General features: G+C 63.2%; 2 protein-coding genes across 2 annotated transcripts in view; both read right to left on the reverse strand.

The window, feature by feature from the left end:
• Nucleotides 1–112: 112 nt before the first annotated feature.
• Nucleotides 113–4,980, reverse strand: TPP1 (tripeptidyl peptidase 1; the record flags this gene model as incomplete). Its single annotated transcript, XM_035311068.1, has 12 exons — nucleotides 4,921–4,980; nucleotides 4,733–4,825; nucleotides 4,526–4,665; nucleotides 4,297–4,447; nucleotides 3,671–3,792; nucleotides 2,933–3,132; nucleotides 2,518–2,716; nucleotides 1,202–1,390; nucleotides 1,001–1,073; nucleotides 622–742; nucleotides 366–524; nucleotides 113–295 (listed from the first exon to the last, which is right to left on the reverse strand). Coding segments are annotated over exons 1-12 (1,641 nt in total), but the record flags the coding sequence as incomplete, so codon positions are not given.
• Nucleotides 4,981–9,938: 4,958 nt separating this feature from the next.
• DCHS1 (dachsous cadherin-related 1) overlaps nucleotides 9,939–14,513 on the reverse strand; it is a 45,725-nt gene continuing 41,150 nt past the window's right edge. Inside the window, exon 21 of the mRNA XM_035311066.1 lies at nucleotides 9,939–14,441. Coding sequence (XP_035166957.1) covers nucleotides 11,827–14,441 — 2,615 coding nt within the window. The 3' untranslated portion in view covers nucleotides 9,939–11,826. The remainder of the gene's footprint in view (nucleotides 14,442–14,513) is intronic.

The raw sequence follows: 14,513 nt of genomic DNA on the forward strand, positions 1-14,513 counted from the left end.
CCGCCCCACTCCCCTTGGGCACAGCCCCAGCGCAGCCCTGCCCCAGGCCTCAAGCCCCCCCACTCAGCGCCCCCTTGCACACCCCAACCCCCCCTGTCCCCCCCCATCCCACCCTCCGCCCTCTCCTTCCCCCCCCCAGTGCCCCCGCCCCGCTCACATCGTAGAGAGCAGCCCCGTGTCCCCGCTCTTGCAGCTGGTAGAGCGCGGGGTTGAGGAAGCCGAGGGGCGCCTTGCCGCGCTGCAGCCGCCGGTCGTTGACGAGCGCCAGCATGCCCGCCACTACGGGCGTGGACGCCTGCGGGAGGCAGCGCCCGCCTCAGCCCCGGGCCACCGGCACCGCGCGCGGGGCCCCGCCCGCCCCGTACCGAGGTGCCCGACACCCAGGGCAGCGGGATGCGGTTTGTCACCACCCAGTAGTTGTCCGAGAGCGCGGCCAAGTCGGGGTAGGCGCGGCCGCTGCTGTTGTAGTAGGAGCTGGGGGGGAGCTTGGCAGCCGAGCGCAGGAAGCTCTTCACCGCCGCGGCCTGAGGGAACAGCAGAAGGAAGGGCTCCTGCCGACCCGACCCCCCGCCAGCCGACCGTGGTTCCCCCACAAACCCCCACGCAACTCTGACCCCACACCTGGTAATCGGGCATGGGGAAGACATTGCTGAAGCCCCCGCCGCTGATGTAGTCTGTCACCTCCGCGGTCACCAGGAAGGGGTTCTTGAAGGATGTTCCACCCACGGTGGTTACATAGGGGCTGGGGGACAGGCAGGCTTTAGGGGCAAGCACACAGCACCCCACCCAGCAGCCCCTCCAGGAGCTGCTCAGCCCCCACCTCAAGGCCTGCCACCTTCCACCCCTGGCCCATCACATGGCTGTCCCAAGCCCCCACAGTGGTCTCAAACAGCATTTGCAGCAGCCCAGCTGCAGGCCAAGGTAGAAGAGCTGACAGCAGCTCCTGGCACTAGGTCAGTGCCAGGTCAGTGCAGAGCCTCACGGACTACCCCCTAGTTACCTCGAGGCTGGGAAGCTGGGCCGGAAAGTGTGGTTCCCCCCTGGCACTCTCCTGCAACCAGCGCCATCATCACCTGCCAGCAGAAACAGGTGAAGCGGTGGCCTGCAAGCTGGAGAAGGCTCCTGCCTCCCAGCAGGGTCCTGGCAGCAGCCCGTGCACCCACCCCACGCACAGCCACGTCACCCCAACAGCATCACGCACCCGAAGCAAACAGCACAGTCAGGCCACGGGCAGCTGCCTTCATGAACTCCACATTCACACGCTGCAGGTAGGCCAATGACAGGCTGTCCTCGTCATCCCCATAGCTGACGGAGTGCACCCACGGCAGCGATGACATGTTGCTGAGCAGCAGCAGCCAGGCCAGGAAGGGCTCCTGGCTTTCATGCCGCCCTGCAGAGACAAAGGGGCTGGTCCAGTGTAGTGGCGGGAGCCACCATGCCTCAGCAGCACCAGCAGGAGCTGGAGGTCTGGCCAGCTCCCGTCGCTGCATGCAGAGCACAGACTTGCAGCACAGAGCATCTGAACACTCCCGTGAGCTCCTGCTGGCAGCAGGGGTGATGGCAGCACGGCTTACAGCAGGGATGGCTAGCTCTGCCCATGGCTCTGGTCAAAGTGTGGCACCCACGGCATGATGCCTGTGTTCACTTGCTCCATCTCTGAACACCTTCCACAGCAACCTTGGCACCAAGGCTCAGCCAAGCTCTGGGCCCTCCACCCATAACCACAGACCCCAGAGAAGCACGACATCAGTTCACCTTCCCCCACCCAGGTCCCTTCCTGCTCCTCTCCATGCAGCAAGGAGCGTGAGGCCTCAGCAACTCCTGCTGCCCCACAGCTGCCCAGAGGGGTCTCTCTGCCCCCTTCCCACACCACAGGTACCACAAAGGCAGAAGCCAAAGCCAAGCTGCTTGCATCGGAAGACTTCACCAGCAGGATGACAGAGCCAGCAGTCCTAAGTGTGCGCTGTCTCCAGCCAGGCAGCTTCTCATCTGGATAGATCACACTTTATCCCGCAGTATAGCAGCTATTTTTGTGCAGGCTGGTTTGCAACCTACGTTCCTCAAACTGCCTCACTCTCCTCTATCCACTCTACTGGCAGATTCACAGGCAAGAGAGCATCTCTCTCTCTGTGGGAAGGCAGCATAGTGAGATGACTGCTTTACACTGTGCAGCCAGGGCATGGAAGTCCTTGTTGCAGGATGCTGTGGATACTTTAAGTTCACGTGTCCAAAAGCAGCTATAGAAATTAATAGAAGATGAATCCCCCGACAGCCATTAGAAACCTGCTCCAGCTCTGGAAGCCCACATGCTACGTGCCCACAGCAGCTGTGAAAGCACTGTACTGCACCCAGTGTGCCCGTGACGGGTACCAGATGGACTGGGTACAGCCCCGTTACATGCCTGGCAGAGAGCAAGCACTTCCCTGAACAGCAGCCTGATGTGTCAGTGCCACAGCAAGTGGGATGCATGGAAGTGGTCACAGGGCAGAGCACACCAATCTGGCAGGGGATCAGTACCTGCATTGCTGAAGACCCACGTGGAAATATTGGCACCTGTGCTCATGATGTATTCCACGTCCAGGCTGGCCTCCAGCCCAGCCTTGCCCCAGCCCTGGTGCCCAACAACTTGGTCGACCTTGGAGTGGTGGGCAAAGCTGCTGCCAAAAAGCTGCATAAACTCAGCCAGGTCAGCCTGGTGGAAGTACTGTTCCAAGAACTGGGGGGACAAGGAGGGACACTAAGATTTTTTTCCCCGACTTGGAAAGTTGGCTCAATGTGCATATGAAACGCCAGCCCCGCGGTGCTCCCACAGCTGCGGAGGCCTCCCTGCAGCGTCCTGGAAGACCAGACCAGCCAAGTGCTGGAGGAGCCCCAAGGTGCCCCACTCCCAGGCCTGCAGGCCTCGGCCCCCATCAGCTCTGGGAGCAGTTACCTGCGCGCAGGCCTGGCTGTTGTTTGGCAGTAGCCCAACGTCTCCTCCCGTCATGTTGTATCTCTTCCGAATGACGGATGGTGTCACCCCCAGGTGGAAAGCCGCTCTCTGTCCATGGGGCTGTCCTGGTTCTGGTTGCTCCTTGGCCCAGGCTCTGCTGACCACATTCCTCTCCACCGGGAACCGATGCAGGCCACCCACTGATGTTTGAGAAAGGAGAAGCAGCAGGTGCCAGGGCCTGGCGCTCTGGCAGGACTTAGTGATGGTCCCCTGCTCCACCTCCCTGCCCGCAGGGGGGCACCTGACAAGAGACCACACCTTTGGGTGCCTCCCCAGTCCTCACAGGTGCTCCCAGGCCGTTCAGCGCCATTACCCCACTGCTGAGCCACTGTCACCGCTTGACACCCCCGCTCTCCTTGTGCAATGACTGCGGTTTCCTCATGTGAGGAGTGTTCCCACCTCAGAGGCGGCTGCACAGACACCCACACACTGTACAGCACTGAGCACCCAGGGCCAAGAGCACTATTAAAAAAACAGACTTCGGACTCTGCCTGCCCAAACCCTGGGCACAGATCTCCTCAGGAGGGTCCAGGGCAGCTGAGACCATGGGCGGAGGGCCAGCCACACCATCCTCTGAGGTGCTGAGGTGGCCCCTCCTGGCTGGGCAATGTTCAACCTCACACCTGTTCCTGAGGCAGCACGAGCTCTGGGCAGCCTGAACCCCCATGCATACTGTACCGAAGTCAACATGCTCAGCCAGATCCTCAGGGATGGTGTAAGGGAGCGGGGAGCGCACAACGCTGCGCTGGTCCTTCACGTACTGGTGGAATTCAGCCCCAGGCAAGAGGCGCTCAGCCGTGCTGCAACACAGGGACAGTCCCCACACAGGGGCTCATGCCACAACCGCTGCCAGCCTGGCCACCCGTGCGCATGCCCTGCTCCCCCTTTGCACCCCCCTTGCTGCTGGGAGGAGACAGGGATGAGCACCCTTTCCCACCAGCACAGCCAACCTTATGAAGCAAAGAGCACTCTGCACCTGACCCACTGTGTGTGTACTGTGACCCCAGAAGAGGGCAAGAGGAGGTGTGGGCTGGCCTGAGCACCTATCATGTATGTGCACCTGGCCCCCAGTGTTCCAAGCCATCGGGCTGCAACTCCCCCAGCACTATGACTGCACGGTGGCAGCCAGCTCTTGGCCACAAAACCCCCGCAGCCCACGCAGAAGTGGTGCTCAGCCTCTTGCCGCTCGCCTGCACCACGGGGGTCAGGGGACATCCCAGCAGGCAGGGCAGGGTCTGGCTTCTCCTGTCTTCTCAGGCAAGGCACAGCCACCGCAGCAGGGCCCAGCACTGCCCGGGGCTCACCTCGCTGGCATGTGGCACTCCAAGAAATCGAGGGTGGCAACACTGCTGCAGCTCTCCACGCCGTGCCCCTGCAGCCACTTCAGCACCGTCATCAGCGTGGTGGGCGATGGCTGCACAAGGTCCCGCAGCTGCTCCAGGGACAGGAACCTGCCTGCAGGCACAGAGCAGGCTTAGGGCAGCCTGCCCGCGGGGCCGGGCAGCCGGCGGGCCTCGGGCAAGCAGCCGTTACCGTATCGCGGCGAGCGCGGGTCCGAGATGGCATGGACGAGGCGGGCGAGGCGCGCCATGCCCTGCTGCCGGAGCGCCAGGGTCAGCTGCACGTCGTGGACGGGGCTCACGCGGCCGGCGGGGGCCCAGCCGGGGGGCGGGCTGCGGGCAGGCCGTGAGCGGCGGGCGCCGGGCCCCGGGCCCCGCGCCCCGGCCAGCCCCCACCTACCGGAACGGCTGGTCCCTCTCCAGGGCCACTCCCGCGTCGCAACAGCTCCAGGCGGCCGCGCACAGCGACAGCACGGCGAGGAGCGCCCCGCACCTGCGGCGGGCCGTCAGCACCGGGCGGCCCCGGGCCCCGCTGCGACGGGGAACCCCGGGGCCGCCCCCCCACCCCCGGCCCCGCGCCCCTGTTACCGCCGCGCCATCCCGCCGCCGCGCCCGGTCACGTGTGCGGTGCGGGGCGCGTGACAGACGGTCACATGAGGAGACCGCCGACGCCGCCGGGGGGGTGGGGCCGCGGGGGCGGGCTCTGGGCGCGGTCCCGGTGCCCGTCCCGGTGCCCGTCCCGGTGCGGGCGGAGCCCTGCCCTCGTCACGGGCCAACCCCAGGGCCTGACGGGTTCGCTACAGAGGCGGCTCGGGGCACGGCAGTTCCTGGGGCGGGCAGCGGCGGCGCTGCCTCGGGCCGGCCCCGTGTGGGGTGGGCGGGTCCCGGCGGGACTGCGGGCTCCGTGCGGGACGGGGGCGGGCAGGGCCGCGGAGCTCCGCGTGGTCCCGGACGGGACCAGGCTGGGGGCTCGTCCGGAACGGGACGGGCCCTGCCCAGCACCCAGGCCCGGGCCGCTGGCGGGGGGAAGCTGCCTCGGGGAGCGGGCAGGGTGAGGGGGGTCGGGGCTTTCCCGGGGGTGCCGGAGCCCCGCTGCAGGGACGGGGCTGGAAGCGGGGAGCGGCCTCGGGGCTGCGCCTCCGTGCCCCGTGGCGTGGGGCAGGAGCCGGCCGGGAAGGTGCAGCCGGGGCCGGGGCCGTCCGGGCCAGCCGACGGGAACCTCTGCGGGGGCAGCGACAGCACGCGGCAGTGTCCCCTCCGCGTCCAGGGCTGCGACCGCCCGGCCTCTGCGACGTTTGCTCCGCTGCCTCCTGGCTGCGTGCAGGGGTCCGGCACAGCCGCGGGTGCTGGTGTCCCAGCCAGGGGCACGGGGAGGGCGGGAGGGGGCTCGGGGGGGGGGGGGGGGGGGGGGGGGGGCCCCCCCCCCCCCCCCCCCCCGTCCCCCCGCGGGGGGGGGGGGGGGGGGGCCCCGCCCCGGGGGGGGGGGGGGGGCGCGCCCCCGGGGGCGGGACGACGGCCCACACGACACACGTGTCCCTGCAGGGCTGCGGGCGGGGGCTGCGCGGCGCTCGTGGGTCGTGGAGTGAGCGGTGCAGGCTGCTGTCCGGTCCAGCTGGCACCGTCACCGGCAGCCACTTGGCTCCCAACGCTGCTAAGCAGCAGCTCGGCTTCCTGTGCTTGTTCCCTTGGATGCTTGTTCCCACACTAGGAGCCCTCCTAATTAGTATCACAAAAGTGGTATCATGATACTTGTGGTCTTGGGGTTGTGGAAAGTTCAAGCAATTATTGCCAGTGCTAAAGAGAGCTCTGGAAATGGTGCCGTGGAATTTGTTACCCTAAAGCAGTGCAGGAGGGGCTGTCTCAGAAATGGCTGGTGAGGAAGGGGGTGCTGTGACCCCATCTGACAAGGCCAGCTTTTGAAGTCCTTGTCCAAGCCCTGGCCACATGTACAGACATGCTGCATGCAATGGCTCCAGCAGTTCCCAGTTGTTTTCCTGCTTCTGCAGAGCAGAGTCCAAGCCAGAAAGAGAGGGACAATGGGAAAACCACCTGCCTGGCCCAGGCTGACATCTCTCCCACACCAGAGCTGCACTGTGACTGTCCAGAGCAGCAGCTACTGGGTAGAGGCCAGAGGTGTTCTCCTGCTGCAGTCATGAGGTACTGCTGAAGAAGTGTACTGATGCCTAAGCTGGGGCAGGGTAGGTGAAGGAAGGCCGGGGCTGTAGCAGTTCTGTTCTTCCTGCCTTCAGAAGTGCTGTGCAGGCAGTGCTTTTTCACCTGCACCATCTGTGCAGCAGGGAGGTGGAGATGCCACATGCTCAGGCAGGCAGTGCCTGCTGCTGACTTTGGCTCCACTTCCTTTGGGTGAAGTAAGGCAGCCAGGAGATCCAGTGGGGCTTGAGCAACATCTTTTCTGTTCACAGAACAGCACTCAGCATCTCTTTGAATCTGGGACCTCAGCCCGTGTTCCTCAGGCCCACCCAAGCCCCCTGTCTGGCCTTCAGGGTGCTTCCCCTGCCACCATGAGGCCAGTCTCATGTCCTCCAGGAATCCCCTGCTCCGTCCCCATTTCCTGTGGGACTCCAGCACTCCTGCTTGGGTGTTGCCCATAGCGTGAGTGTGTGTGCAGAGCCCTAGGGCACTTCTGGTCCCTGCAATTGGAAGCACATGTGGGCCACTCAGAGTTTCCATGCATGCGGCGCTGTGTGGTTTGCAGCAGCTGGAGCTGGTTGCCCGCCCGAAGCTGTGCAGTTGCACCCTCTGGGGCTGGGGGGACAAACAGGGGAGCTGTGGGAGACAGTGGCCAGGGAACATGGGAAGGGGCTGGGCATGGTGGGTGCAGCCGACAGAAGATGCAGGGCCCAGTGCAGCAGGGAGGGCTCAGGGGGAATGTCTCAGCTGAGCCCTGTCCTGCAGCCCTGTTGATGGGATGAACTTTCTGCTGTGCCACAGGAAGGCTCCTGAACCACACGGGCAGCTGTCTGCCAGGGCTGGGAGTTGCCTGTCCTCGCATGTAAAGGTCTCCCAGCAGGAGGTGGCTCTGCTTAGCATCCCTTACCAGCACCCTGCAAGTGTTCAAGGCGTGCAGGGAGGTGTGGGCAGCAGCAGGGTGGGTGGCTGCAGGCAGAGCGCGGTCCCCGTGCCCAGGCCATGTCCAGCAGCTCCCAGCTATGCAGCCCCAGCCACAGCCACATCCTCATTCCACACCCAGGCACACAGCCCCAGCATGTGCTGGTCCCGATCCTGTCCCACCCTGCCCCTCATCCAGGGGTGGCCCAGCACCCTGGTGCTGGCTTCTGGCTGTCTCAATCTGCATGGACCTGACCAGCAGCTGCAGCTGCAGGGAAGGGACTCGCTGCTGCGCAGCCTTGACGCACATTGGCTAAGGGCCTGGGGCACTGGGAGGCGCTGCCAGAGTGCTGCAGCCCACCCAGCTGTCCAGCTGCTTACAGCTTTGGTTAGGGCTGTAAGTGGGATGAGATTTGCAGGAGATTATTTCCTGGATCTGTCTGGCCTGCAAAGATTAGGGTGCTCTGACAGAGCTAATTACTCTAACAAGCTGTTTGTCTGACTAGCTGGTCTTCAGCAAGCAGGAGATGGGAGAGCTGGAGAAGCCAGCAAAGCTGCTAGGGTGTCCTGGGCACACTCACCCTGGTGTGCCGTGGGTGCTGTTCCTGTGGATGGAATCAAGGGTGCCCTCGTCTCCAGACTGTCAGGGTTACCTGCAGTTGGGCAATGCTAGATAGCAGTAACATCAGGGCCCTCCCTGCTCACAGGGACCCCCTCGGTCTCAGCCACAGAGCAGTGAGCATGTCCAGCATGCCCAGCACGGCGCTTATAGCAGTCGGGGAGATGGAGGTGCTAGGTTATGTGATAAAGCATCACCGAGAAGCTGTGGCAGGCAGGGGAACCCCGATTACCCTGTCAGAGGAGGGGATCCCTGTGCCCAGCTCCACCCAAGGCTGTTGTAGCAGTGGTCACCCCAGGGCTGAGGGTGACGCCCGTCAAAACAGGAGCAGGAGTGACTACCCTGAGCAGGGAGCCTGTTAGAAGGACCAGGGGTTTCCCAGCCTACTGCCAGAGAGACCAGAGTCTGGGCTCAGCTGAGCCCCTCAGGGTGTCTGTGTGTGTCTGTGTCAGGGAACTGCAGATGAGCAGATCCAAATGAGAGCTCCTGAGCCGGGGGCAATACCAAGAGCTGGAGTGGAGCTGTGCCTCAGGGGCTTGTATGTTGGGGTACCAGTAACTAGGGGCAGCCGCTGGGCAGACTGGATGCCTGAGCCTGGCTGCCAGAGGGACTCACCTTATACATATGCATTCCCGATGACACTTTGTCAGCCAGAAAGGGGAGCAGGATGAGGCTGCAGTGCTGTCAGTGTGAGTGTTGAGCATCTGTATGGTTCTGTGTGCCCCTGGATGCATGGTGTGGTGCATCCTCACCTGCTGGGTTTGGCAGCTGCTAAGGGGAGGAACTTGCAAGATGCAGTGATGCACATGGGTGCTGGTGGTTTGGCCTGGGCAGCAGTCAAACTGGGGTTGTGTGCGCGGCAATGCAGTGACACGTGTGGCTGCAGCACACACCACTGGAGGAGCTAGGCACCTGGGCGAGGCCCACAGTTTGTGATCAGGCTCTCAGTGTCCTCTGCTGCACTAAAGCCTAAAATTGCTGCACCTCCTGTGCTGGCCTGACAAATTGCAGAAGCCAGGAGGTAGGCAGCTGTGGCTGGGCAGCAGGGCTCCTTTTGCTGTCTGCCCCAAGGGCACAAAGCGGTCTCTGTGCAGCCCCTGTGCCTCAGGTAGCCCCAGCTCTGCCACCCAAGCTGCTGCCCAGAGCCAAGTGCAGGGTGCAGGTCCCCCTGGATGCCCCCAGCCCCCAGCATGTTGCCAGCAGCTGAGCCACGTGCTGAACCCCTGAGTGCCACAGGTCTTTCCACCCACTGGCCCTGCCAGCAACCCCAAGACCATAGTGCCATCACAGCACAAGCCCAGAGCAGCAGTGACAAAGTCTAGCTCTGTACAAACAAGTGTGGTTTATTAAGGCATTTCTTTGAGAAGTTGGCACTTGGGTCCAGGCTGTGCTGGAGCAGCCCAGTGTGCAGGCTGACGAGCAGCGCCCAATACATGCAGCTCAGCGAGACACGATACAAAAGGTACAAACAAAGTAGAAAACAGGAATCGTAGTACAATGTGTAAAAATAAATAACTGGAGGCTTGGCTCCTGGCTGGGCTCAGCAGCACGTGGCTGTATCCCCCCCCAGACAAAAGAAGGGCTGTGTGTCTGACCCTCCTACATGGCGTGCAGGGGGTGACCCGTCTATACCCCACATACTGGACGTGCAGAGGGGAGCAGGGCTACTTGGCCATCCTAGCCCCATGCAAGACTCACAGCACATGTGGCTCCTTGGGGGTGCCTCCCTAGGCTGTCCCTGTGCCACGAGGCAAGAACTGTCCTCCCCTCCCAGAGCCACCCTGGCTCCCTCATGGGCCCCAAGCATGGCGCTGGCCACCACTGCTGCTGCAGATCCCAGCCCTGTTGTTGTCCAGGGCAGCTTCTGGGGCTGCCAGCACTGGGCACACACTTGCATGGGCATCACGAGGACCATGGGGGCAGGGGCAACACAGTGCCAGGTGTGGGGCACCCATTGCACGGGCTGGGCTGGGACCCATGGTGTGTGGGGGAGACTGGAGCTGAGACACTGGCAGAGATGTGGCTGCAGTCACAGGAGGTTCTGAGTGGGAAATGGGCAGTGGGCAAAAATGGTTGTGGCTGCTGTGATAAAACATTTGGGGCTGGGATGACAGATGGGGATGCAGCTATGGTGCTGACAGGCTTTGGGCTGAGGCTATAGAGCGGGTGTAGGAGAAGTGTGTTAGGAAGGAAATTCCCAAATAAACAGCCCCAGGCCCCCTCTCAGATGTCTGGGTGTCCTCCCAGGCTGACTGTAGCTGGGGCTGCCACAGTGCCCCAAATGTCCTGCTCCCAAGCCTCACCCTGCATCCTGTACCACCTGTGTGTGGGTCACAGTGATCCTGAGCACCCAGGGCCATAGTGGCCAGCACAAGGACTGCACTCCCAAGGTGCAGGGCCATGCAATGCCCTGTGGGCTGTGGGTGAGCACTGGGGCAGGGGCTGGCCCTGGCCCCAGTGCTGATGCCAGCTGCAAGCAGTGCTGGTGTGAGGATGGGGACCAGCCCCAAGGAAATGTGGCTCTCCCCCATGATCACAACACAATATGAAGGAGTGGTGCAGAGCAGCCCCTGCACAAAGGGCTGGGGGTTCTGGCAACCACCCACGTTCTGGAAGTGTTTCTGGTGGCCCAGCCTGTCCTGGTGAGCAGGTTGCACTGCAGGGCCCTGGGGGAGGCCTGCCACCCCGTATCCCATACTGTGGCTGCAAGACAACGTGCTGTTTGCCACCAAGCCAGCCTCAGGCCATGTAGTTTTTCAGGGTACCCCCCACCACTGCTTCCTTGCGGCTGCAGGCTGGCCACCAGGCCCAGGGCAGACAGAGCGAGAGGTCGTCACTGGCTTGTGTCCCTGAGCAGCCACATCAGTGCCTTTCCTGGGGGGCTTGGCATCCTGGGGCCAGCTGATGCTCTTGCCAGCCCTGCCACAGCCTGCCCAGTGTCTGTGCCTGATACTCCAGCCAGCTCACAGCTCACAGCTCACCTCTGTGCTGGGTAGGGCACCCAGCATCCCAGCCAGCCCCTGAGGAGCAGTGCCCTCCAGCAACTCTGGGAGGGAGAGCCCATACAAGAGGCAAACGCAGTGGGGACAGGTGGAAGGGTTTGAGGGACCTGAAAAAAATCCCCTTTCCCCCCATCAGCCATGGATAGGCAAGCAGACAGCGGGTGATGCCTTCTCCTCCCCCTATAGCTTGGCCTGGGATGTGTTTCCCCATATTATCAGCAAGCAAGTTCAGCCATCCCCATTCCCACAGGCAGACCAGCAGGCAGCTGTGCTGTCTGAGCAGTGCATCCCTGTCCAGGGAGCGTTCCTCCCCGGCCCCATAAGCTCCCACAGAGATGGGGCCAGCAGGGATGGGCCAGCCTCCTACTGCACCCAGGGTGCTGCATGGCTTGGGCAAGCAGCCAGGGAAGAGCAGGGTCTGCAGTCTGCGGTGCCCTGGCCCAGCAGGGCAGGGAGCACCCATCTGCTCCCAGCCCCTCTCAGAGCACAGAGTACCACGAAGCACGAATGTGCCAGGCGCCGATCTGAGACACCATGAGCAGTACAAGAAACCATGCCCTGGGGTGCTGGTACTAGGATCAGCAGTCCATAGGGCATCAAAACTAGCACTGAATCTGCCAGACCACAGGGAGTCACAGGAGCCAGCAGTCCCAAAGGACATGGGAACCTGCAGCTCATGGGGGCTCCAGGCCAGACAAGGTGCTGGGAGAGCAGGATCAGCACCCATGCAGAGCGGCCCTGGGCTTGGCCCTGCTCCTGGCCCCATGGCTGCAGGGTGGGGCGGCGGAGTCCACGGGCCCAGGTCTAAATCCTGAGCTCGGCCTCCTCAGGGGGCTCCAGTGAGTGCTCGGCACTGATGGCAGAGGCCGAGGGCCCCTGTGAGATGCCAAAGGGCGAGACCACGGGGGAGCGGGCAGCCAGCGGGGACAGCGAGGGGGAGAAGCTGGGCGACATGGCAGAGGACGAGATGGAGCCCTCATGGCTGATGGGCGAGCGGCGCAGGGAGGATGGGTGTGGGAAGGTCCTGCCTGCTGGTGGCTTGGGGGGCACAGACTTGGCACCTGGGTGGGCTACTGAGGTGATGAGGGGTGGGGGATCAATGCGGGGCTTGGGCTCTGCCTTGGGCTTGGTTGGAAAGGGCTTGCGCAGGGAGCTCTCATCCTTGAGGCGGGCGATCTCTGTGAAGACGCTGGCCAACGGCTGGAACTGGGGGCACCAGTTCAGCAGGTAATCCCAGTTGTAGCTGCCGCGGAGCTCCTCATCGCTGGCCACGATGGCAGTGAGCGAGCCCTCCACAGAGGGCTTGCCATCCTCTGGGAAGGCATAGTCCTGGGGCTGGGAGGACACACTGAGGCCGCAGCGCACGCCGAGGAAGGCGCTGCCTCCCCCATCCTCGCGGTACAGCTGTGGGGGTGGTCCCGGCAGCAGTAGCCCGGAGCCCTTCTTGCTTTTGAACCACTGGGTGCTCTCCAGGGCGGCCGGCTCACAGGAGATGTCGGAGAGCTGGTCGGCATCTTGCTGGATGCCAGAGTCAGGGCCACGGGCAGAGATGTGCTCCTGCATAGAGGCCGTGATGCTGGCCACACGCGGGTACTCATTGATCATCCGAATCTCATCATCTTCAGCAGCCTCAGCAGAACCTCTGCCACTGGAGTGCGAGGGGTCCAGTGAGCCACCTCGTGTGTAGGGCCCTGCTGGCTCACCCCCGTACCCTGGCAGGGCCTGATGGTAAATGTGCTCACCCCCAGGAAGTGCCGGTTCCTCGCGGCCCAGCTTCTGCAGGGAGCCACTCTGCACTCGAGCCAGTGGCCTGTCCCCCTCTGGCTTCTCATGGCCCCGGCGGTGACGGGAGCGGACCAGTGCCAGCACGATGGCCACAGCAGCCAGCACCACCACGACTCCCAGTGAGGCAGCCACAGCCACCAGCAGCAGGTTGAGGTCTGGAGCCAGGCCGAAGGAGGTGTGTGTGATATCAATGGTGACCTGTGCGGAGGCTGAGCGGGAGGCAGGCAGGGGGCTACGTGCCTGCACCTCCACACTCATCTCACGCGGCTCCCTCTTGGCGCGCCCAGCCCCAGCCTGGGGCTGGCTGTCCACACGCAAGTAGATGGTGCCCGTGGTTTGGTTGATGGCAAAGTATGGTGATGGCTTTGCCAGGGAGTACAGCACGACACCATCAGCCCCCTCATCCTCATCTGTTGCCAGCACTCGTCCAATGCTCTGCCCTTTGCGGGCACCCTCAGGGACCTCAAAGCTGAAGGAAGGGCTCAGGAAGATGGGATCATATTCGTCCTCCCCAGTCACCAGTACCCGCACAGTCACCGTGGCAGAAGCGTTGCCAGCATCGGTGGCCCTGACTAGGAGTTGGAAGGCTTTAGCTCGTTCATAGTCAAAGGTGAGACGTGAGCGCAGCTCCCCAGAGCTGCTGTTGATGGCAAAGGCATCCCGGCCCTCTGCCACACCAGGCTCCCCAACTGGCTGCTCCAGCACTGCATACCGAAGCTCCCCAAAGACGCCAGTGTCTGCATCGATGGCACGCAGGGTGGTGACCAATGTGCCAGGAGGCAGGTTCTCCCGCATGCTGGCACTCAGCATCTCCACTGGGAAGTATGGTTTGTTGTCATTGACATCCTTCACCTCAATGGCTACAGGTACCAGTGCAAAGTGGCCGCCCAGCTCATCCGTAGCCTGCACCACGAGGGCGTGCAGTGACTGGGCCTCACGGTCGAGAGGCTGTGCCAGGCACAGGGCCCCTGTACTCTCATGAAGCTGGAAGAGCCCATGCTGGTCACCTGAACTGATGGTGTAGTGAACGTGGCCATGGGGCCCCGAGTCAGCATCATGGGCCACCACCCGCAGCAGCTCTGTGCCAGGGGGCACACTCTCACTCACTGCTGTGCGGTACTCAGCTCGGGCAAACACAGGTGGGTTGTCATTGACATCCTGCACAGTGATGAGCACAGGCACTGTGGCACTGCGCTGTGGCAGGCCCCGGTCCGAGGCTGCCACAGTGAGGTTGTAGACGGGGATGGCCTCAAAGTCCAAGGGCTCCACAAGCACCAAGGCACCCTGTGTGCGGAGGTGTCCTTTTGCCCAGGCCACACGGCTCTCCACCTGGAAGGCATTGCCACCATTGCCACTGACGATGGTGTAGTCAAAGCCAGCGTTCTCCCGGGAGAGATCGGCATCACCTGCCTCCAGTGTCAGCACAGTGGTTCCCGGGCGCAGGTCCTCAGGGACACTGGCATTGTAGCATGGCACCTGGAAACTGGGGCTGTGGTCATTCACGTCGAGCACCTGCAGCTGCACAGTGGCCCAAGATGAGAGGCTGGGAGAACCACGGTCGCGGGCCTCCACCACGAGGTCCCGGGTAGGCTGACTGGCATCAAATTCCACCCGCCGGATGGTGAACAGCGTCCCTGTGAGGGCACAAAGTCAGAGTCAGCATGGGGAGTCAGCAGGGAGCTGGGCATGGTGTTCTGGGATGCTGT

This window comes from Oxyura jamaicensis (genome assembly GCF_011077185.1).
Source record: "Oxyura jamaicensis isolate SHBP4307 breed ruddy duck chromosome 1 unlocalized genomic scaffold, BPBGC_Ojam_1.0 oxy1_random_OJ72710, whole genome shotgun sequence".
NCBI classification, from domain to species: Eukaryota; Metazoa; Chordata; class Aves; order Anseriformes; family Anatidae; genus Oxyura; species Oxyura jamaicensis.